The sequence below is a fragment of the Coffea eugenioides genome, unplaced genomic scaffold (genome assembly GCF_003713205.1).
Source record: "Coffea eugenioides isolate CCC68of unplaced genomic scaffold, Ceug_1.0 ScVebR1_14;HRSCAF=71, whole genome shotgun sequence".
Taxonomy (NCBI): Eukaryota; Viridiplantae; Streptophyta; class Magnoliopsida; order Gentianales; family Rubiaceae; genus Coffea; species Coffea eugenioides.
This window is the reverse complement of record NW_020861908.1, coordinates 79,270-101,631: the sequence shown is the minus strand read 5'-3', so window position 1 is coordinate 101,631 and position 22,362 is coordinate 79,270. Positions and strand designations below refer to the sequence as shown.

The following is a 22,362-nucleotide window of genomic DNA, read 5'->3' as shown; positions in this document are numbered from 1 at the left end:
TTGTTTGATTGCGTCTAACAGGGGGATATTTATCTCAACCTTGCGAAAAACCTCCAAAATCTCCTTCTCCATATCCTGCTTCTTCGATTTTTCTAACCTGCTAGGAAAAGGAGGCGGGTTAGTTTTAACTGTAATTATTGGGTCTGGAAGTACCTTTGGACCAGCACCATTGCTGTCCTCCCTCTCAAGTTCATTTTCGATCTTTTCCTCATCCTTACCCTTAGGGATCACAGGTTCAGGCCCTTGAATTTTCTTCCCGCTCCTTAGGGTTATTGCGCTCACGTTCTTCGGATTTAATTCAGGCTGAAACGGCAATTTACCTTGGTTCTGGGAATCCAAACGGTTGATGGTAGTAGCCATTTGACTTATCTGATTCCTTATGTCCTGCATTTCGGAGTCCGTCCTTTGCTGATTTTGCGTAATGGTTGCCATCATTTGTTTCATCATCTCCTCCAAAGATGGACCAGAGCTTGGGGGCGGAGGTGGTCGGGGTTGGTATTGCTGCTGGTACCCTGGTTGCTTATTTTAGATAAATTAGACTGCCTGTTCGGTGCAAAGTTGGGCTGCCTATTTCCTCCATAACTGAGGTTGGGATGATCTCTCCACCCGAGATTGTAGGTGCTTGAGTAAGGGTCGTACTGCTTTCTTGACGCGGGCGCATGGCCAGCCATGTTCACCTGTTCTGCAGTTTCTTCCTGAATCATTGGGCACATGTCTGCAGAGTGACCCATACCAGTGCAAATCCCACACACCCTAGCCTGAGATGCATTCCCTACAGCCAGTTGCCTAACAAACAAGGTCAACTCAGTTAGCTGCTGCTGGATAGAGGATGTCTCTATCTCATTCACCTTACGTATTGGGACATCCTCTCTCGTACCGAATTGTTGTGAATTCTCTGCCATCCCTCCTATTAACTCCCATGCTTCCCGAGGGATTTTGTTCACCAGTGCCCCTCCACTTGCAGCATCAATTATGCTCCTGTCTCTGAAAAGGAGCCCCTCATAAAAATACTGTATGAACAACTGCTCACTTATTTGGTATTGGGGGCACTTGCTGCACAAATTCTTGAACCGTTCCCAATACTCATAGAGTGACTCCCCTGGGTGCTGCTTGATCCCGCAAATTTCTTTCCTTAGACTCGCAGCCCTGGATGTAGGAAAATATTTATCTAAAAATTTTTTCTTCAATTGGACCCACGTGGTGATGCTACCTGGCGGTAGGTAGTACAACTAGTCCTTTGCAGAATCCTTCAAGGAAAAGGGGAATGCCCTCATTTTTATCTGCTCTTCTGTAATTTCCGGGGGTTTCATACTGTTGCACACGACATCAAACTCCTTCAGATGCTTATACGGCTCCTCGCCTGGTAAACCATGAAAAGAAGGTAAAAGGTGAATTAGACCCGATTTCAATTCGAATGAAGTGTTATCACTCAAACTCGGGAAAGTAATGCATAAAGGCTGCTGATTTAAATCAGGAGCAGCCAACTCCCTTAATGTCCGTGCATTAGCCAGAGCAATCTCCTATCTCCTCTTGATCAGAGTCACTCGAAGTGTCACCAAACGAATCCGTCGGTTCTACTCATGGCTCAGGTATCTGAGATGCAACACTGGACTGCTCCTCTCTGAGCCGTCTGGTTTCCTTTCTCGTTCTACGCGCGGTCTTCTCTATTTCAGGGTCAAAAATCAAATCACCTGTACGAGAAGACCGAGGCATACACTAGAAAAATACTAGAAAATTAGAACAAAAATGAATTTTAAAAAAATAAATAATAACGCCAGTCCCCGGCAACGACGCCAAAAATTGACAGGGTGTCGAAGCCTGCACAATAATAAAATTAAACCTAATTGCCAGTTAAAATGACCAAAACCCAATTCCAAGTACTGGAGTAGGGACTCTAGGTGTGCAATGGGTTACTTGATTTACCCTGTTCCCGAAGAGTTTGCTTGATCCGATATACCCGAATGGGATGGTTATTTTTTTTTACAAATAATTATGAATTTGTAGACAGGGCAAGTAGGGTCGTATCCACAGGGATTGGGTATATTTGTTTCTTGAGAAATCCAAAGTAACACAGGGGGGTGATTTTGTAGGAACGACGACAATCAAATAAATTCAAATAAGAAAATAAAAAATAACTAACTAGAAATTAAACAACAATTCACTGAATTAAGAGTAACAATAATTAAAGGCCTAAATCAATTAAAACAAGAAAACAATTAAAAATGAAATAAAGTAGACAACTAAGAACCAAATGGCAATTCACTAAAATCAAGATAATACTAATTAAAGATCTAGCCAAGAAATAATTTCAGCAATGGTTCACCTATTTGATCATTGATGCAAAGGCAATTTCAGTTATTTACTGATAAATAGGTTATAACTGTCGGGGCCCCACTTTTTGAGTAGTGAAAGTAGTGTGTGGGATATGTATGTGAATGTGTGTGAAAATGAAAATAAAAGGCCGTGAGATTGTGAAATGCGACGGTTTGGCCAAACAAAGTTTTAAAAAGGGTTTTTTGAATGAAAAATGGAGTCGCCACTTGGTATAGAGTTAGGGTGTACCAAATCACCCAAAAAGTGATTTTTTGGAAAAAAGTAAACAAACCCCTTTTAAAGAATTTTTAGGTCTACGTAACCAAAGAAAGGGATCGGGGGTCACATTTGATAAGGGAGAAGGCAAAGGCAAAGCCTAAGGCACTCCCTTACCCTAGCCAAAGCTAGTTGCGTGATTTAGCCCTTCTTTTCCCAATTTTTTTTTTCTACCCAAAGTATGTGTTGCATGTCGGATATGACTAATGGATATGAAAAAAAATGCAATCCTAAACCTAAAATGTCTCGTATGAGGGTTTTTGGTCCCAATCACATGAGTTGTGATGGCCAATAAAGAAAGTCCTCATAGAGGTCACGAGTAATGCAAATGAAGACCCAAATATGAGTGCAAGTGTGAAAATGTAAGAGGGATGCAAAATAAAATAAAATAAAATAAAAACAAATGTAAGTGCAAGTGTGCAAATGTAAGAAAAGTGCATGTGTGCATATTGAGAAAATAAAGGTGTTTGTGTGCAAGTGGATGAAAATATGGTATAATAGTAGTAAATGCATATAAGTACAATTGGGTGCAATTTGTGAGGTAGAAAATAAATAAGTGATAGGGAAAGAAGAGAAGTGTGTGAACATGGCATGTGGAGTGAGAAAAATATAAGTAGTGGGAAAATGTAGATAAAAAATGAAAAAGTGATATGCATGAACCTAGAGGAGTGCATCAAGTCGGGTACGGGAATGACTTCTAACTTCATGATTTTAATTTTCCCTTGGATTAGAGGGAATACAAGCGTGCTAAGGCTTAGAAAAGCCACACTCGTCTATATCCCATATTTAATGGGTAACTCTCAAGCAAATGTACCCTATAACTAGCGTGGAGATGCAAAAAGCCTAAAATGAAAGGGAAAGGGTTGGAGGGGCATGCCAAATGCTAGAAAACTAAGAAAAATGCATGAAATGTAGTGAAACATGCAAGTATGTACTAACGAGAGGGGACGGCCTATTGGGTCTAGCATTGGACTAGCCCTTTTCTAAAATTCTCTCACAGGCATTGGACTTGCGAGAGTTCGGGGGGAAGACCATGACCAGCGTTGGACTAGCCACGGTGACGTGCATTTGCATCCATCGTACACATATATAAGTAATATGCACAATTAAAGCAAGTAGACATGTGAGCACGTAATTCACATAACACATAAGCATGCATATCTAGATGCCAAAACCTAAGAAAGCGATTAAACACATAGCACATAGACATGCAAACACCCAAGGCAATTAAGGCCCTAACTATTACATTTTTAGGGGGGGGAGACCTACTACAATCTAAAAGGGGAAATAGAAAGAATAAAGCAATTAAATCCCTAACTATTACAATTTTGGCATTCGAGTGCCTCCCAAATGATAAAATTGAAGCCCAAAAATACTATATGAAATTAAAACGACCAAAGCGAAAAAATAAATAAAATAAAAACATTCAAAAGGCATGCAATTAAACCCATAGATCACATAAGTACACATAGGGTCAAATAAAGTGCAAATAAAGGGTTAGCGTGTACCTCCCTTGAAATGGTGTCCCTAGTGAGGCGAAATTACTAATTTACCCTCCAAAATAATAAAAAGGTCAAGACATCACTTTAATTAACGAATAATCATATGAAATGAAAATAAACATGAAATTGAATCAAACAAATCATTCAAATGAAAATAAACGACCCCTATTCATCAAATTAAAACAAACGAGGATCCATTTGAAGGATTAAAGAAAAATTCAAGGGATTAATTTATTATTTGCATGAAAAGTTAAGAGCCTAATAGGGAATAAAACAGAATTAAGGACCTAGAGTGAGGCCCCCCAATCAAATGATAAAAATCACATAAAACAAATAAAAATCCATTTGCTAGGATTAACACCAAAGATTCCAAAATCTTACTAAAAAACGAAATTAAAGTCGTAAATCTCTTAAAAGCTATGGAACCTCAAAAAAATTCATCCCAAGGGCTCATGCATGTGTCGCGCCCCACTTTTCGATCGTCGAATGTATGATGTGTGAAGTGTGGTGTGTGAACGTGTGCAAAGTAAAAGTAAAGGCCATGGGACTTTGGAAAGCGACGATTTGGCCAAAAAATAGTTTTAAAAAGGGTTTTGAAATGAAAAGTTTGGAGTCGCCACTTGGTAATGGTTTAAGGTGTACCAAGTCACCCAAAAATGAGTTTTAAAGTCAAGTAGTAATAAACCCTTTTTAAAACGACTCCTAGTCTACGTAAACCAAAGAAAAAAAAAAAAGGTTTTTTTTCGGGAAAAAAACGGTTCCCAAAAACGTTTTTGAAACCCAAAAAAGGGGGGGGGGGGGAAAAGGCCAAAAAAGGGGGGAAATTAAAAGAAAAAAAATCCCAAAGGCAACCCCCCCCTTTGACCTAGCCAAGGCTAGTTGCGTTGATTTAATCAAAGATTTTCTTGTTTTAACCAAAGAATTTATTACATTTGAGTGCCCTACATGAATGCAAACCCTAGACCTAGGGGAATTGGGGGAAATTTCCCTTCAAAGGTTGGGTGGTGCCAATCACATTAATTGTGAAGCCCAATATCAATCTTTTGAAGAAGTCACGAATAATGCAAGTGGGATGTAAATGAATGGAATGCATGCGTGCAATGTGAGGACATGAGTTTGAAAAGGTAATAAAAGAAAATAAATATGTAAATGAAAGTGTGCACGTGAGTGGGCAATGTACGGTATGATAATATGAAGTGCATGTGTGCAAGTAATGATAAAAGTGTTCGTGTGCAAGTGAAGAAACTCAAGGGTGCACGTGTGCAAAAAATGGGAGAAAAAGTGTTCATGTGCAAGTGAAAGGATAAAAAGGTGTACGTGTGCAAATGAGAGGAAAAGTGAAAGTGTAATGATGGAGTGGACTTAGAATGCATGAGCCTAGGGAATTCATGTATATTGGGACGGGGAGACCTAAATCGTGACTCAATTTGCCCTTTTATAGAGAGGATACAAGCGTGCTAAGGCTTTAGAAAAAGCCACACTCGTCTATATCCCATATTTAAGGGGACTCTCAAGCAAATGAACCCTGTAACTAGCATGAAATGCAAAAATCCTAAAATGAAGGGAAAGGGGGTTCGAGGAGCATGCCAAGTGATAAAATTAAGAAAAATGCATGATATGTGGTGAACAAGCAAATGATATGCTAATGAGGGGAAATCCCTAAGGGTCTAGCGTTGGACTAGCGGAAACGTACATTCATCCATTCCACTCATTCATGGCTATGAAAGCAAGTAGACATGCCAAAATACTCGTAAACACATAGCACATAGCATTTAGCATGCTCGACTAGATGCAAGAGCCTAATAAAGCAATTAATCATGTAGCAACAAAACAAACAAGGGGAAGGGGAAATGGACCAGATGCTCTCCGAGCCCTATCTATTACAAGCCAAGAGGTGTACACATACCCCATAAAAGCATAAAGGGGAAAGGGAAATGGACAAGATGCTCTCCGAGCTCTATCTATTACAAGCCAAGAGGTGTACACATACCCCATAAAACTTAAATAAAAGTAAAAGCAAGTAAATGCAGGCAAGGAGGTAAGGAAAGCGGAGTAGGCATACATATTCACATAACACGTAGGAGCACGTAAGGCCAAATGTAATGCAAATGAGGGATAGAGTGTACCTCCCTTGAATTGACGCCCCAATGAAGTGAAATTATTCAATTACCCTCCAAAATAATAAAAAGGTCAAGGTACCAATTTATTTAAGAAAAATTAAACGAAATGGGCAAAACAAAGCTCACTTAGTCACAAGGTCCCTAAAGTCATGAATTAATTGCAATGAAAACAAGACACAGTAGTTAATTGAAACAAAGCAAGCAATGAAGTCTCGAAATTAAAACCACCAAGGACTAAAGTACGAACATTAATCAAGCACTCGAAATTAATCAAACACTTTTAGGAACTTCAAGGGTCCAAAGGTAAAGAAAAGGGCAAGTAATGGCTAAAATACAACTACTTCATGACTCGATTGCAAGAATTTAGAACATCATTGGGCCTTCGTAGCATTGCTTCGAAATCAAAAGGACCAAATTGATTAGTTTTTTCAATTATTTGGGCCATAGTGAGTCAAGGGAGGACTTGGGGGGTAAGAATGCAATTTTGAAAAATTTGTTCATGCATGCATACGTAGAAGAGAAATTCTGCAGCTACAACTTTCTGCAATTCGGCACTTACATGTCCAGCTTTCAAACATAATCAAATGCAAACATAACTAACACACTATCCTCTCACTTTGCATCATGAAAGTTGTAAATTGAAACACCAAAAGTCAGCCAACACACATGCAAAAATCTGAACAATTCAGGCTGCTTCATGCAAGGTTTATCAAACATTTCTGCAACAAGAAGACATTTTCGAGAAAAACAACCGTGGAGCTAAAGAAACTTGCAAAATCCTGATCCATCAAACAATTTTTCACTATCTGCTAAATCTTAAATGCAGTCCTCCACTTTGTGGAGCACAACTTGGATCACAAACAACATGAAAATTCTGTTTTTGAACAACAAAACTACAGAAATTTGATCATTCAAACATATTAAACTTTAAACAAGAAATCCTGCAACATTCCTGCTGCCATACTTCACGAAGCTAAACCACAAGGAGTCAGCTGGAAATTTACCATTCGCTTCGTTTAGTCATTGACATTCAAACACAAAGAACAAAATACAAAGAAACAACAACCAAGAACCACCAAAACAAAACTGTCTACAATTCCAGCCATTTCCGGATTTTAAACAAAACAGGAAGTCAGAATTTTATTTGCTGCAACAGGAATAGAAAAATCCAGCTTCATTGTAGCGACTCTCGAACACCTCTTAAAGGTCCCAAATATACTTAAACATGGATTAAATCAAAGCATTAACTCCCAAACTAATCATTCAAAGCCCCATTTCTTCCCTGCAATTTTCCATTCATACGCAAAAGATAGGAACAAAGTCATGAAGACCCATAAAACGTTTTATATCTTCCACAAACTGACACAAATCCTACCAAAGCTGAAATCTTTCAGAATCCAATCAACCATTCATTCAAACACCAACATCAAAAACAAGGTCACATGCTACGTTTTAATCCCGTAAGGTAGTATCCGACAAGAGAAAACAGACGTAGAAACAAAGGACATGCGAAGAGAAAAAAAAAAGAAAAAGGAAACGTATCTATCCGAAAGCCTGGACTTGTATGATGAAAGAGTTTTGGAGATTTACCTCTGGTACAATGGACAGATTCGAACCCAAACAGCTACAAGTGGAAAGCTGCGAGACTTTCCCTTGAACTCTGCATCAACCCGTTTCTTCCTTTTCTTTACTCTAACGGTGGTACCCAACCTTAACCGTCAAAAAAAACTTCCCTCTTTTTTTTCCAAAAACTCCTTCGCTACCTTCGCCGTTCTCTTTTTCTTTTCTTTCAGTTTGCCACTGCCAACCTTCTCTCTTGCGGCTGTTGTTCTTTTCCTTCCCTCTCACTCTCTCTTTGCCTTTCTTTCACTCAGCCACCAACTCCAGCCCTCTCTGGTTTTCTCTTCCCTTTGCTGGTTTTTGTTTTTGCCGTAGGTTTGCTATCTCCTTTCTCCCTTAGCCACCCAGATTCTCCCCTCACTCTCGTAGCTTTCTTTTCTTTTTTTTTCAGAAACCCCGCCGCCAATTCTTTCTCTATTTTTGTCCAACCTCTCCCTCGGCTGCTGTTTTCTCTTTTTTTTTCCTTTTTCCGTTCACTTCCCATCCCCCCTCTTTCAAAGACCTCCTCCCCTTGCGGCTGCTTGATCTCCTTCTTTTTATACCAGCAAACATCCTCCTAAACCCTTAAACATTCCCACATATTTGCAGCTTAAGGAGCCGCGCAAGTCCTCCTTTGCAAGCTGCAAAAATTGCAGCTTGCCGTGACTAGCACCCTTTTTTTTTTTTTTTTTTTTTTTTTTTTTTTTTTACAACTTTCGACTTAATAAAACACAGAAATGATAAAATATAAATAATAATAATAACAAATTGCCAAAAACCAAGTAATAATAATAATAATAATAATGAAAATAATTTAAAAACTGAACAACTAAAAACAACAAAAATGACCATTTTTCCATCTCTTTTTGTTTCATTTTTCCATTTTCCCCAAAATAACTTAATAAAAATAACTAAAGTGCCCAAAGATTGAATTTAAATAAATAAACATATTTTTGTGAACAAATTTTCCTTTTTCCTTTTTCTCTTTTTTTCATTTTTCCGATCTAACTAAAGCCTATTTTTTTGAATTTTTCTTTTCAAGAAAGCATTGAATAAAAATAAAATGACTATAACATATTTTTGATGTTTTTCCCTTTTTTTTTAAAAACTCTACGCAATTTTAACTTAAAAGCTAAGACTAAACTTAAAACTAAAAGTAAACAACGAATGCAAGCAATCTAAAATGAAAATCATGAAATAGATGCCACATAAAATTATTCAAAATTTGGTGTCTACAGCATGCTTTGTTCATAATCATATGAAAGCCAACCAAGAGAAAACAGCATGTTAAAGGGGGCAAAATTGACTAACTTTCAAAAATTTCTGGGCCGTAAGGGAACAAAGGGAACTTCAGGGGGTTAAAAGCCATTTTTAGAAGCTTATCATGCACATTCCATGCAAGCTGCGAAGAAGTTTTACTTTAGCAAACATTCGCATGCAACTCTGCAACTTTCAGTTGTGCACCTTTCGGATCCATGGCAACATCAACAGAGCAAAAGTAGGAAACTATGGCATGCCATTTTAACGAAACAAACCTTCCAACCAAAGAATCAACTACCCCAAATCTGATAAACAGAATTCCAGAACAAGAAGCACACAAATCTGGTCTAACCGACAGCAAAAGAAAGAAAAAAAGAAAAGAAAAAAAATGCGGCGAGAGCTTCTCTGCAACTTCGCACCTCTTGCTGCGAAATTGCAGCTTATCAAAACACAACCAATACACAGCAAGAAATCTTATTATTTTGCTTGAAAACATTAAGCTACAACATTCAAGAAAACATCCCAATCCTAAGCCAAGCCATGAGCTCCTCATGAATGTATAATGTTGACACACCAAAGACAGTTTGGAACAAACATTTGCTGCTGGAAAACACTCGCACAAACAGCGAAGGATTGGGAAGAAAAGATTGCATGCCCTTAGTTCAAAGCTAATAGCTTTTCTAAATGCAAACTTTAACAAAACTAATCAAAAAAAGAAACATTGTTCAGGTTGCTTCATACAAACAGCAAACAATCAAAGGAAAAGAACAGCTGTTGCAACAAGTCGATTGCTTTAAGTTTATTGCAGCAGACTTTAGACACGAAGCTCAGCCCAACAGGAATAAAATTCAACCCTCTTCGAATGCAGAAACAGACGTGAAGTCGAAAGTGTTGGATAGAGCATTACAAGCACAAGACAGATTCGGACTGCAAAAATGCAAATGAAGTGCAAGAAAACAGCGAAAAGTCTCCTTTTTATTTCGTGCACTCGAAGAACTGGGAGCTAACATGAGGAAACAGTCATCAACCTGGTGACAGACTTCAATACAAATAGAAGCGAACCAGGGGAACCAAAACAGAAATAAAGGTCATGCAAGTCAAGGAGGCTTTCTGCCATTTCCTCGGTATTCTTAATCAAGCACAGAAAATCAGCATTATCTATTTTATTATGAGCCAAGTAGTTTACACACAAAAATCAAATCATCCTAATGAGGCTGATAAACGAGTCCAGACCACAAACCAAAGGCATACAGCTTCAACTTGGATTAAAAATAAACCCCAACAATTTGAGTTGGTCAGACCCAAACACATAACAGAATACCAGAACAGAAAAATAAGGAAAACGTCAAAACCCAAGTTCCTTCCACGTTTCTGGTTAACAACTTTTGCAAACAAACTCACCCCAACATTCACCCATTACCCAATACCGAACCCAAAGTAAGAGAAAGGAGAACCATCTGCACTTATGAATATGAACATAAGTTTCAGTTAGAGCAGCTAAATTTTTTCAAAATGCAAAAGATCCTGTTGCTGCAATGAACTTGCCATATTGCAGCCGACTATGACATCACACCTTGCTACTCTATGATTTTCGACAAACTGGTACATGATATCACAACCAAACAGCAAACAGACCCAAAGACGTCAAGCAAACCAAAACCTTCGGCAACCAAAGAAGGAAAAATCTGTTCACACTGCTACAACAAGTCAAAAGTTGGCGCTTGTTGCAGCAAAATCTCTCATATGCGCAGGTCTCTTTCTAGGAGTCCTAATAGACTAGACCCTGATAAAGGATCCAAGAACAGGGGTATAATATCATATTCATCAGAAATCAGCAACAACAAATCGCAATCATGAATAAACAAACTAGAAAGCTGCAAACTCTCACACAACCATCACCAGATCTTGAAGATAAAATGAAAGTTTTGCTAAAACCCAAAGACAAAGATATATTACCTCTATCCCAGCAAGAGTTTTGGACGTGGAATAACCCCAGGAGAATCGTGGGAATGGTGAAAAAACCTTTGACCCGCAACTTGAAGCTCTTCCTCCTCCCGGTCTTCTCCTTGCTTTCTTTCTTTTCTGGTTTTTAGCCGAAGACTCCTCTCGAAGCCTCTCCCTTTTTGCTTTTCTTCCAATGTTTTCCTTTCTCCCTCACCAGAGTCTCTCTTTTCTAGCTTTGCTTTCTACCCGTGACTTCCCCCAATCTCTTCTCACAGCTTTTTCTCAGTTTTTTGGTTCTCTCCGCCGCCTCCCTTTCTAGCCGTCACCAAACTCCTCCTTTTCTTGCTATCTTTCCTTTCTTATATATGGGGAATCATACCCCTAAACCCTCACCTCAAAGGTGGGGATGAAGGGTTGATTCCCATATAAAAATTCCAGCCATCCGATCCACGCAAAAACCTCCATGACAAAGGACCATATTATGCTGCTGCATGTGCGGCTTTTCCCCCCCCCTTTTTTTTAGTAATAATTTAACAAAATATAAATAACTAATTAAGAAAAATAACTAATTAAGAAAGATTGAATAAAATGAGCGGAACTAGGCATAAAAAGATAAAAAATGAAATGCTAATTTTTCTTTCTTTTTTCTTCTTTTTTTTCATTTTTCATATTTTTTCCAAGAAAACATTGAATTTAAACCAAAACAACTAAAACATAATTTTTGAATGCTTTTTCTTTTTCCCGAGAAATTCTATGCTAAAACTTAAAAATAAAATAATAAAATACATAAAATAAAAAACTAAAAAACCTAAAAAGTGAATAAACCTTGCACAACAAATAAAAACTAAAAAAAAAGTAAATGAAATTACACTGAAAATTTGGTGTCTACAGTTTGCCCCTCTTTGTCTGAATTTTGGAAAAACTTGAGACAAAGAAGTAGACACCAAATACTACCTGTGCCATTCGACCACAAAATGATTCCGACGGACAAGAATTTAAGACGGGACTGACCCGAACAGGAAATTTAAAACGGGATTGACCCGAACAAGAAATTTAAAACGGAATTGACCCGAACAGGAATTTAAAACGGGAATGACCCGAACAGGAATTTGAAACGGGGCTGACCCGAACAAAAAATTTAAAACGGGACTAACCCGAACAAGAAATTTAAAACGGGATTGACCCGAACAGGAATATAAAACGGGACTAACCCGAACAAGAAATTTAAAACGGGATTGACCCGAACAGGAATATAAAACGGGACTAACCCGAACAAGAAATTTAAAACGGGATTGACCCGAACAGGAAATTTAAAACGGGATTAACCCGAACAGGAATTTAAAACGGGACTGACTCGAACAGGAATTTAAAACGGGATTGACCCGAATAGGAAATTTAAAACGGGATTAACCCGAACAGGAATTTAAAACGGGATTGACCCGAACAGGAAATTTAAAATGGGATTAACCCGAACAGAAATTTAAAACAGGATTGCACTAGGGAGGTTTAAACAATAAATTGAGTTTTTACCTGGGAGTAGTTCAAACTTTTTGTACCAAAAGAGAGACTTGATCTCTGTGGCTGGAGCGATAGCTGATGTTGTTTCTTATGATCAAACTTTGCCAATAACATTATGACTTCGTCTTTGCTTACTGGGGAGCTGTTTATGACATTGATTTTGGTGCGAAAAGGAGAGTGGTTGTTTTCGTTTGTAAACGCAACGTTCCTGCAAGAAAAGAAGAAATAATGGACTTGCCACCATCATTTGATCCAGTTTGCCTTGAGAATCGTGTAAACATGAGTCTTGTGATGCTTTTGCCTCTGTTCTGCGGCGTCTGCCTTAGTCGAACTCGTAATTTTGAAACCTTTCAATTTCTGAGACTGATAAAGTACGTATTTACCACGTCACTAAATCTATGTAGCAGCTTTGTTGCACTTTACCCACTTTAGTAGATGATTGAGTCCCCTATCCTTGCACAAACCCTAGGGTTTATCATCCATTCGAATCTAATGGTGAAAGAATGGTGCATGAAAATTTGTCATATAAAAATCAATGATATATGCAAGATGATTCCTATGTCAGGCAAAGATGAGCATGCAAAAGAATGCAGGCAATCACAAGCAGTCGAACGCAAATAATCGAGAGGAACCAAGAGGTTTATAAAGATACATTTTGCAAAAGAATATTCGTAAAGAAAAATGCAAATTTGGCCAACGAATATCATATTCAAGACTTTGGATATATTTGCTTCGGAATTCGATACTGGCAGAAGTATCACAATCATGAAGAAAAGTCCAAATGAACCAGGTCACCAGCTGTTCCTTCTCGTGCTTGTCTTGTTGAGAAAACCTGCCTTGGCGCCCTTCCGGATTTTCACCAAGGTTGCCCTCACCCTTTTGTTTTTGTTTTGTATTTTCCTTTTCTTTCTTTTTTCTTTTTTTTTCTTTTTTTTCCCTTTTCTTTTTTCGAGGCGCCCTTTCGGGTTTTCACCTAAAGAACAATGAAATATCTCGCCCATGATCGACTCAGAAATATGAGTTAAAGATTTCTGGCATCAGTAAAATGCACTTCCCTTTAAATTAGGCAGGCATTACGGACATTCACTTAGCCAGTTGATTAACAAAATTATCCTAAAATAGAAATGAACAAGTGACGGAAGCCAGACTTTGGGGCTCTATAATGAGGTCGGGTGGGGTGTTTTTCAAGAAAAGTTGAGGCTTGAAAGCAAATTTGATGCGAGGTGTGAAATAACCTGAGATTGCACTATTTTGAAATCATTTCCGATTTTGAACGAAACTGAGGAAAATTTGCCCCAGCTTGATCGGATTTTCACTCTTTGCATTTTCTTCATTGCATTTTCCTCACTTTTGCATTTTTCTTTAAAAACTAAATTTGCCCCAGTGTGGGGTTCTTTTTCCTTTTTGATCATCTCTTTTCAAAATAAATTTTGCCCCAGTGTGGAGTTTGCAATTCTCAGGGGTTATCAAGCGAAAATTTGTCAATTCTGATGGCTCAAAGGGGACAAGTAGGGATAAAATATTTTAAGTGTAAAAGACGATGGCCTGACTTGCATTTCGCCATTTGCATGAATTTCTAAAGAAAATTTGCATGATCAAATGAAAAACTTTTTGCACATATCTGAGTTGATGGGTTGAGGGAATGCTCGTCCATCCATTTCTGCCAAAATAAGGGCTCCGCCAGGTAATACCTTTTGGACAATGAACGGCCATTGCCAATTTGGAGCAAATTTGCCTTTAGCTTCATCTTGCATCAGCAAAATTTGCTTTAGTACTTTGTCACCTTCTTCAAATGCATGCCGGTGGACTTTCTTGTTGTAAGCCCGGGCCACACGTTTCTGATAGCACTGACCATGACAGATAGCATTGAACCGCTTTTCATCGATCAAGGTCAATTGCTCATGGCGCTGCTTCTTCCAATCAGCCTCCTCCAATTTGGCTTCCATGAGGATTCGTAACGAAGGAATTTCAACCTCGGCTGGTAATACAGCCTCCATTCCATACATGAGTGAATATGGCGTTGCCCCAGTTGATGTCCGGATAGAAGTCCGATACGCCATTAATGCATAAGGCAACTTCTCATGCCAATCGCGATGCCTTTCAGTCATTTTGCGGATAATCTTCTTCAAATTCTTGTTTGCAGCTTCTACCACTCCATTCATCTGAGGCCTATAAATGGCGGAGTTGCGGTGTCTGATCTTGAACTGCTCGCATAGTCCATCCACCATGTCATTGTTCAGATTCTTGGCATTGTCTGTAATAAGCGTTTCGGGCACTCCAAAGCAACAGATGATGTGATCTCTCAAAAAATTAGCAACCACCTTCTTCGTTACATGTTTGAATGACTCCGCTTCAACCCATTTGGTAAAGTACTCAATTGCCACTAATATGAATCGATGTCCATTTGAGGCAGGAGGATCAATTGTACCAATCACGTCCATACCCCACATTGAACAGGGCCACGGGGCGATCATACTATGCAACTCAGTGGGTGGAGCGTGTATTACGTCACCGTGTATTTGACATTTTATACATCTCCGGACAAAGTTTATACAATCACGCTCCATAGTAAGCCAGAAATATCCGGTTCTCATGATTTTCTTTGCTAGCAAATGGCCATTCATGTGAGGTCCACAAACACCACTATGAACTTCTTTCATCATATATTGAGCTTCATTTTCATCGATGCACCTTAAAAGGTTCAAATCTGAGGTTCTTTTATACAAAACTTCTCCATTCAAGAAAAATTTTAAAACCATTCTACGCAGAAAACTCTTGTCCTTGGTACTCGCATGCAGAGGGTAAGACCCAGTTTTGAGGTACTCCTTAATATCATTATACCACGGAATATTGTCAGAGGACTTGTCTACAACCCAACAGTGGGCAGGCTTGTCTTGAAATTGAATCCGGATTGGTTCGATCTTCAACTCATCTGGATACTGGATCATAGAAGCTAAGGTGGCCAAAGCATCGGCAAATGCGTTTCGGGCTCGTGGGAGATGTCTAAATTCCAAAATTTGAAATTGCTTGGCCAGAGTGAGCAAACTACAATGGTAGGGCAGAATTTTTGAATCTTTGGTTATCCACTGCTTCAAGGTTTGGTGCACGAGCAAATCTGAGTCACTGAAAGCTACCAACTCCTTGATCTCCATTTCTAAAGCCATTTTGAGACCAAAAATGCAGGCTTCATATTCAGCCATGTTGTTTGTACAAGCAAATTGCAATTTGGCAGCGGCAGGGTAGTGCTTTCCTTCGGGCGAAACCAGAACAGCTCCAATTCCAGCTCCGAGCGAATTTGAAGCTCCATCGAAGAAAAGCCTCCATTCGGGGCTTTGCTCACTTATATCGTCTGTGGCGCCTACAAATAAGACTTTCTCATCAGGGAAATAAGTATGAAGTGGTTGATAATCATCGTCCCTTGGATTCTCCGCCAGATGATCAGCTATAACTTGCCCCTTGACGGCCTTCTGTGAAGTGAAAATAATATCGAATTCCGAGAGAATTATCTGCCATTTAGCTAGACGTCCAGTTAGCATTGGCTTCTCCAAGAGATACTTCAAAGGGTCAGATCGGGAAATAAGATAAGTGGTATGGCTCAACAGATAGTGTCTCAGCTTTTGAGCTGCCCAGGCTAATGCACAGCAACTTTTCTCGATGAACGAATAATTAGCCTCATACTGCGTAAACTTCTTGCTTAGGTAGTAAATGGCTTGCTCCTTCCTTCCGGAGTCATCGTGTTGCCCCAGAACACATCCTATTGCTCCGTCGAGCACAGATAGGTAAATTATCAATGGTCGGCCCGGTTTGGGTGGCACCAAGACTGGAGGCTGCAGCAAATAATCTTTAATCTTGTCAAAAGCTTGTTGGCACTCCTCATTCCAGTACAACGGTACATTCTTTCTCAATAATCTGAATAACGGCTCGCATGTGGTCGTTAACTGGGCAATGAATCTCCCAATAAAATTGATCTTTCCTAAGAAGCTTTTCACGTCCTTCTGAGTTTTCGGCACTGGCATATCTCGAATTGCTTTGATTTTTGCCGGATCTATCTCTATGCCCCTTTTACTAACAATGAAACCCAACAATTTACCAGCTGGTGCCCCAAAGGCGCATTTTGCAGGATTTAGCTTCAAATTGTACTTTCGCAGCCTTTCGAATAGCTTCCTCAAATCAACCAAATGGTCTTCCGCCCTTTTAGACTTGATTATGATGTCATCCACGTAGACCTCCATCTCCCGGTGGATCATATCATGAAATAGGGTAGTCATGGTTCTTTGATAAGTAGCTCCGGCATTCTTTAGACCAAACGGCATCACTCGGTAGCAAAACGTGCCCCAAGGGGTGATAAAGGCAGTCTTCTCCCTATCCTCCTCCGCCATCAAAATCTGGTGGTATCCAGCGAAGCAATCACAAAAGGATTCAATCTCATGCCCAGCGGTATTGTCCAGGAGAATGTGAATATTTGGCAGTGGAAAATCATCTTTAGGACTGGCTTTATTGAGGTCTCTATAATCTACACAAACTCGCACCTCTCCATTCTTTTTTAGAACAGGGACTGGATTCGAAAGCCAAATAGGGTAATGGGAAACAATGATAATGTTGGTTTTGAGTTATTTTTCAATTTGTTCTTTTATTTTGAGGCTCATATCTGGTTTGAATTTTCGGGGTTTTTGTTTGACGGGTGGAAAAGTAGGGTCTGTGGGCAACTTATGCACTACCATATCAGTTGAAATGCCAGTCATATCATCATAGGACCATGCGAATACATCCTGGAACATAGTCAAAAATTCAAGCATCTCCTTTTTCTGCCCCTCATTCAAATGAATACTAATTTGCACCTCCTTAACTTCATCTTTAGTGCCAATGCTAACCTTTTCTGTTTCTTCCAGGTTCGGTTTTGGTTTTTCCTCATATTGTTCAAAATCCTTTGCAAAAGAATCGAATACCTCCTCATTATCACTCTCGCTTTGGAGCTCGGATTCGCAGACCTCCAAGTCGTGAGTGATATAGAGATTGTCATTATCGAATTCCAGAATAGTGATATCCAAAGGGTCAAATAGTTTTATTTTTGGCCATCTGAAAGAATTAACGAATATGGGGTACTAAGCAAACAAATATACAACAAACAAATGAACAAGCAATATGACAGAAATATGAACAAATGAATAAACAAATCAATATGACAAGAACAACTTGTGTATTTTCATAAAACCTTTGATTGAAAGCGAAAACAAAAGAAAGCAAGCAGAAACACAATGAAAACTTAACAATATTTCCACGTGCAAACTTTAGCCAAAGGTAAAGATGCTTTCATTAGCTATTTACAGATGCAAAAGTATTTTCATGAATTCGCATGAATGACAAACCCCCTTAGGTTTACCGAAACTCCTTCCGAACGGGCAGAAACTCGGTTGTCCAATTGGAAATTGATCCTTCGGGAATGTCGGGAAACTCGGCCTCATCTGAGCAATTGCCTTCAAATGTTGCCTCAACGAACAATTGGGCCAAACTAGCTTCGACTCCGTCAACTGGGTTACTTTCTGATGTGATCACCTCGGTTGGTCGTGGAAAAGTATAACGCAGTGGTGGGATTTCAAGGGCCTTTTGCCTGCCTTCTTTCTCTGCCCTCTTGCGTTCCTTCATTTCTTTGATGTCTCTAGCGGTTGGTCGGAAACCCAATCCGAATGAATCCTTCTTCTACACAATTTCCACTGGCTTCAGAATTCCTTGTAGATCACGTCCCAGCCCTTTGTCAAACTCATATTCTCCACGTATCATTTCCTTGGCCATCATGACACTGGCCTTTGACAGAGCTTGTTCCTCCTTTTTTTATCCAGCTTACGGAGACGATATCGGCTATACTATGAGGGGTCACTGTGGCGTTTTGGCTACCATCTTCTTCGGACCCAGAATCAGCAATCACGAGGCAATCCTCCTCGGCAAAAATAGTTATCAACTTGTCATTTACTATGAACTTCAGCAATTGATGCAATGAAGAAAGCACAGCTCCAGACTTATGAATCCACAGCCTTCCAAGCAAAACATTGTAAACACTAGGAAAGTGCATGACTTGGCAAGCTATTTGGAACTGTGCGGGCCCCATTTCGATGACTAAATCCACTTCTCCTATAGGCTCTCTTTGTGCTCCATCAAAACCTCTAACAATGGTCCCTGAAGGCCTCAGCTTGATATCTTGCAATCCTAGCTTTTTCAAGGTACTCCAGGGACAGGTATTAAGCGCAGATCCATTGTCAATCAGCACCTTCGGCAAAATTTTCCCATTGCACCTCACAGCTATGTACAGGGCTTTGTTATGTCCAATGCCTTCCGCCGGTAACTCGTCATCGAAAAAAATGATTTGTTTTGTAAACAACACGTTCCCAACCATGTGTGAGAAATTAGCAACCGAAATGTCCTTAGGGATTTGAGCTTTGGTCAATACTTCGAGCAATGCGTCCCTATGTACATCCGAAGAAAATAACAGATCCAACATGGATATTTGGGCGGGTGACTTGCTCAGCTTCTCAACCACATTATATTCACTTCTTTGGAGCCTTTTGAGAAAATCCAAGGCTTCCTTCTCAGTAATTGTCGGTTTAGCGGGCGGCTCGGAGTTGTTTGCTTGAATCGGAACGGGAGCTCCAAACGGACTTGCGACCCTCCCAGATCTGGTGACCACTGACACCTCTTCTTTGGCAGTTGACTTTCTTCCAATTTGTGTAACAGGTTCATTGTAGTTCCACGGCACTCGCTTCAAACTTAGAACAGGCTCCTGCTCTGGGAATTCAACGACCACTGGCTCCAAAGCCTTGCTTTCAGCTGGAGTGAGATCCAGAATAAAAGGTCTTTTATCCTCCTCAAATGGTTCATCTTCTATTACAAATGGTTCTGTGACCCCAAACACCTCAGCTTTCCTCGCCAATTTCTGGACTTGCTCCTCATACTCTGCGTCATCCAGAATGACCCCAATGGTATTAGCGTGTTCAGGCAAGGGGTTCCTATTTACATTCGGGCCTTGTGCCTCCCTTTTTCTAATTACAATCTCTCCAGCTTCAATCATATCTTGAACTTTATGCTTAAGAGCCTTGCAATCCAAAGTTGAATGTCCGGGTGCCCCCGAATGATAAGCACAGACAGCTTGCGGGTTATACCAAGCGGGCATGCCATATGGATAGGTAGGAGGGGGTACCATACCGATTTTCCCGGCGGCCTTTAATTGGTCATACAATTGATCTAAAGGCCTGCCTAAATTGGTAAATGTACGGCTAGGGGGTCGGTTGTAAGGTTCAGTAGGTTGAGGATGGTTGTAAACAGGTCTATTTGGGGAAGGAAATCTTGGGTTATATGGTGGGCGAGGTCGATTTTGGGGTGAATTTGGTTGAGAGATTTGGAAAGGGGCTACAGGTGGGTTAGAATAGCTTGGGCGAGGTCGAGGGTGCTGGATATTGGTAGTATACACATGGTGTGGGTTTGGATAATAGGGGTAATGTGGTTGGTAGGTTGGATTGGGTTGGTATCGAGGTCTGGGTGAAGGGTTTTGGTTCCAGATGAAGGTTGCCTCCCCCTCTTTCTTCTTAAACTGTGGCTTTTTCCCACTACTTCCTTGCCCTTGCAAAGCTTCCAATTGCGATTTTAAGGCGGAAACGTTAACAATCTTTTCGGCCCTCACAAAATCATCATACTCCTCGAGCTTATTCACAATTGCAGCAAATGAACACCCAGTCATACGAAAAATTTCTTCGAAGTATGGAGGATCATGCGCCTTTATAAAAGTGCGAATGATTTCATCTTCGGTCATCGGGGGCTCAACCTTGGCAGCTATTTTTCTCTATCTCTTGGCGTATGTCTTATGATCTTCAGACGGTCGCCTCTTCGTGCCTTCCAAAGTAGTTCTGGTCGGTGCCAACTCACAGTTATACTCGTACTGTCTGATAAAGGCGTTGAACAGATCAAGCCAAGTCTTCACCTCCTCCGGCTTTAAATTCGAATACCAATCAAGGGCATCACCTTCTAGACTCTCTGGAAATAACCTTAATGGCAAGTTTTCATCATCCACCGGTCTGCCCAACTTGTTGGCAAACAAACGCAAGTGTGTCTTAGGATTGCCCGTACCATCATATTTATTGAACTTCGGGGTCTTGAATCCCACGGGCAGCTGCACATTTGGAAACAGGCACAGCTCATCGTAGTCTAACACCCCTTGCTTGCTTAACCCTTGGTTCTTGCGGATGAACTCATCGAAACGATCCAACCGCTTAAGCAACTTCAGATCAATCGGGGCAGATGACTCCCCCACTTCCGGCTTGGTTTGAACAGGGTGCTCCGGCACAAAAGGCTCTGCGATAGTCTGGTAAAAGGCGTGTGGATCCGGAGGCATGTTTGGACCACTTTGGCCACCTTGAGGCTGAAATCCCTGCCCATAGGGAGGATAGAACGGAGGATTGTGAGTGTAAGCATATTGCGGGTTGAAAACTCCCTCAGAAGTAGTTTGAATTGGAGGAATGACAAATGGCTCGGATTCCAGTTGCCTGATGGGCGGAGGCTCGGGTTGCACCCCGCTACTAACGAGCTCGTCGATCAATTTCTTTTGGGCGGCCATCTCAGTCGCCATTTCCCCAAATTTAGTGAGTAATTCCGTCAACTGAACCCTAGGACTTGTGGCTTCCGGTTGGGTAGTTGCAGCGGTCTTATCAAACTGTTCTGGCTGAGTACTCATGTCTACACGATTCCTTTGGGCTCTACTTCGGGATCGCGTTATGATGGGGTTTCGTCGAGAAGCTATGTTTAAATGTTACCTGAAAATACGAAATGTCGTGCTTTTAGATTCAGCCTTGGCTTAGTCTTTTTAACAAAAATAAAACAAAGAAAAAGAAAAAGACAAGAGTTAGTAGATGTTTCAAAAAATTCGGATGCATGTCCTACGGGAGGACCCTTTTTGTGCCAAGGGTTGGCCTAGCATGATGCAACACCTTCGAAATGGGACCCGTAACACAAACTTGTTTTTGACAACGATTCCAAATGAATGCAAAAGAAAAATCACTTTCATTGATAAACTTGCCAATATTTACATCATATCACGAAGACGATTGCGTACAAGATTGCCAAAACTTCTGAACCTATCTAATACAGAGTCCTTTGTTTCCCTAGCATATGGAATTCTAACACGTTCAGCTTGGTCATATAATTCTCCGCACTTCCTTTTCAGCTCTTGTCGCTTTTCTCGTTCATTTTCATACAATTGCTTGTTTTGCTCCGCCATCCCTTTGTATGCTTCGGCAGACTTACTTAACTGCAGAATTTCCCTATCCTTCGCTTCGACAATGGCCTTCAACCTTTTCACCTCCTCAAATGGCTCATCTTGAATTTCTTGCGCAGCGGATCTTCCTACCCAATCTTCGTATTGCGGAGTGGTCAATCCCCTTTGCTTGAGTTCCGGGATGTATCGAAATCTCATGTCATCCGATAGTGTCACCCATGCCTCGATAATCTGGTCTTTCATAGGGAGCTCGTTTGGGCACGTTCCTTTACTGAAAATGACGGTAAGCTTGCTCATATCAACCACAGGCGGCATTTCTTGTGTACGTCCTAGCTATCTGAGAAACCTCTTTGGAGTGTATGCGGCGATTCCTTGGGTACCCAATAGAAGAACAAAATCTGACACTTTGGTGCGGAGTATCGGCCTAAGGCAAATTGTCCAGTCTAACACCCACCTAATATATTGATCTAGCAACATCTCTAAGTATTTGACCCACTCAACCGCATCGTTCGGCAGACTCCCTTCGTTGACTCGCTTATGATGCGTGATTACCCAATTATACCCAGCTACTGGC

At 40.4% G+C, this 22,362-nt stretch overlaps 2 protein-coding genes across 2 annotated transcripts in view; both read right to left on the bottom strand.

Moving 5' to 3' along the window:
- LOC113755463 (putative disease resistance RPP13-like protein 1) overlaps positions 1-432 on the bottom strand; it is an 11,657-nt gene extending 11,225 nt beyond the window's left edge. Inside the window, exon 1 of the mRNA XM_027299469.1 lies at positions 20-432. Coding sequence (XP_027155270.1) covers positions 20-432 — 413 coding nt within the window. The remainder of the gene's footprint in view (positions 1-19) is intronic.
- A 17,858-nt stretch (positions 433-18,290) lies between these two features.
- Positions 18,291-19,724, bottom strand: LOC113755462. The gene has a single exon (XM_027299468.1). It carries the CDS (start codon positions 19,722-19,724, stop codon positions 18,291-18,293), a length of 1,434 nt encoding a protein of 477 aa, XP_027155269.1.
- Between the last annotated feature and the right edge of the window lie 2,638 nt (positions 19,725-22,362).

Bases quoted from the DNA above. Each gene is read 5' to 3' on its own strand.
- LOC113755462 (XM_027299468.1), bottom strand. From the start codon at position 19,724: ATGGTACCCCCTCCTACCTATCCATATGGCATGCCCGCTTGGTATAAC.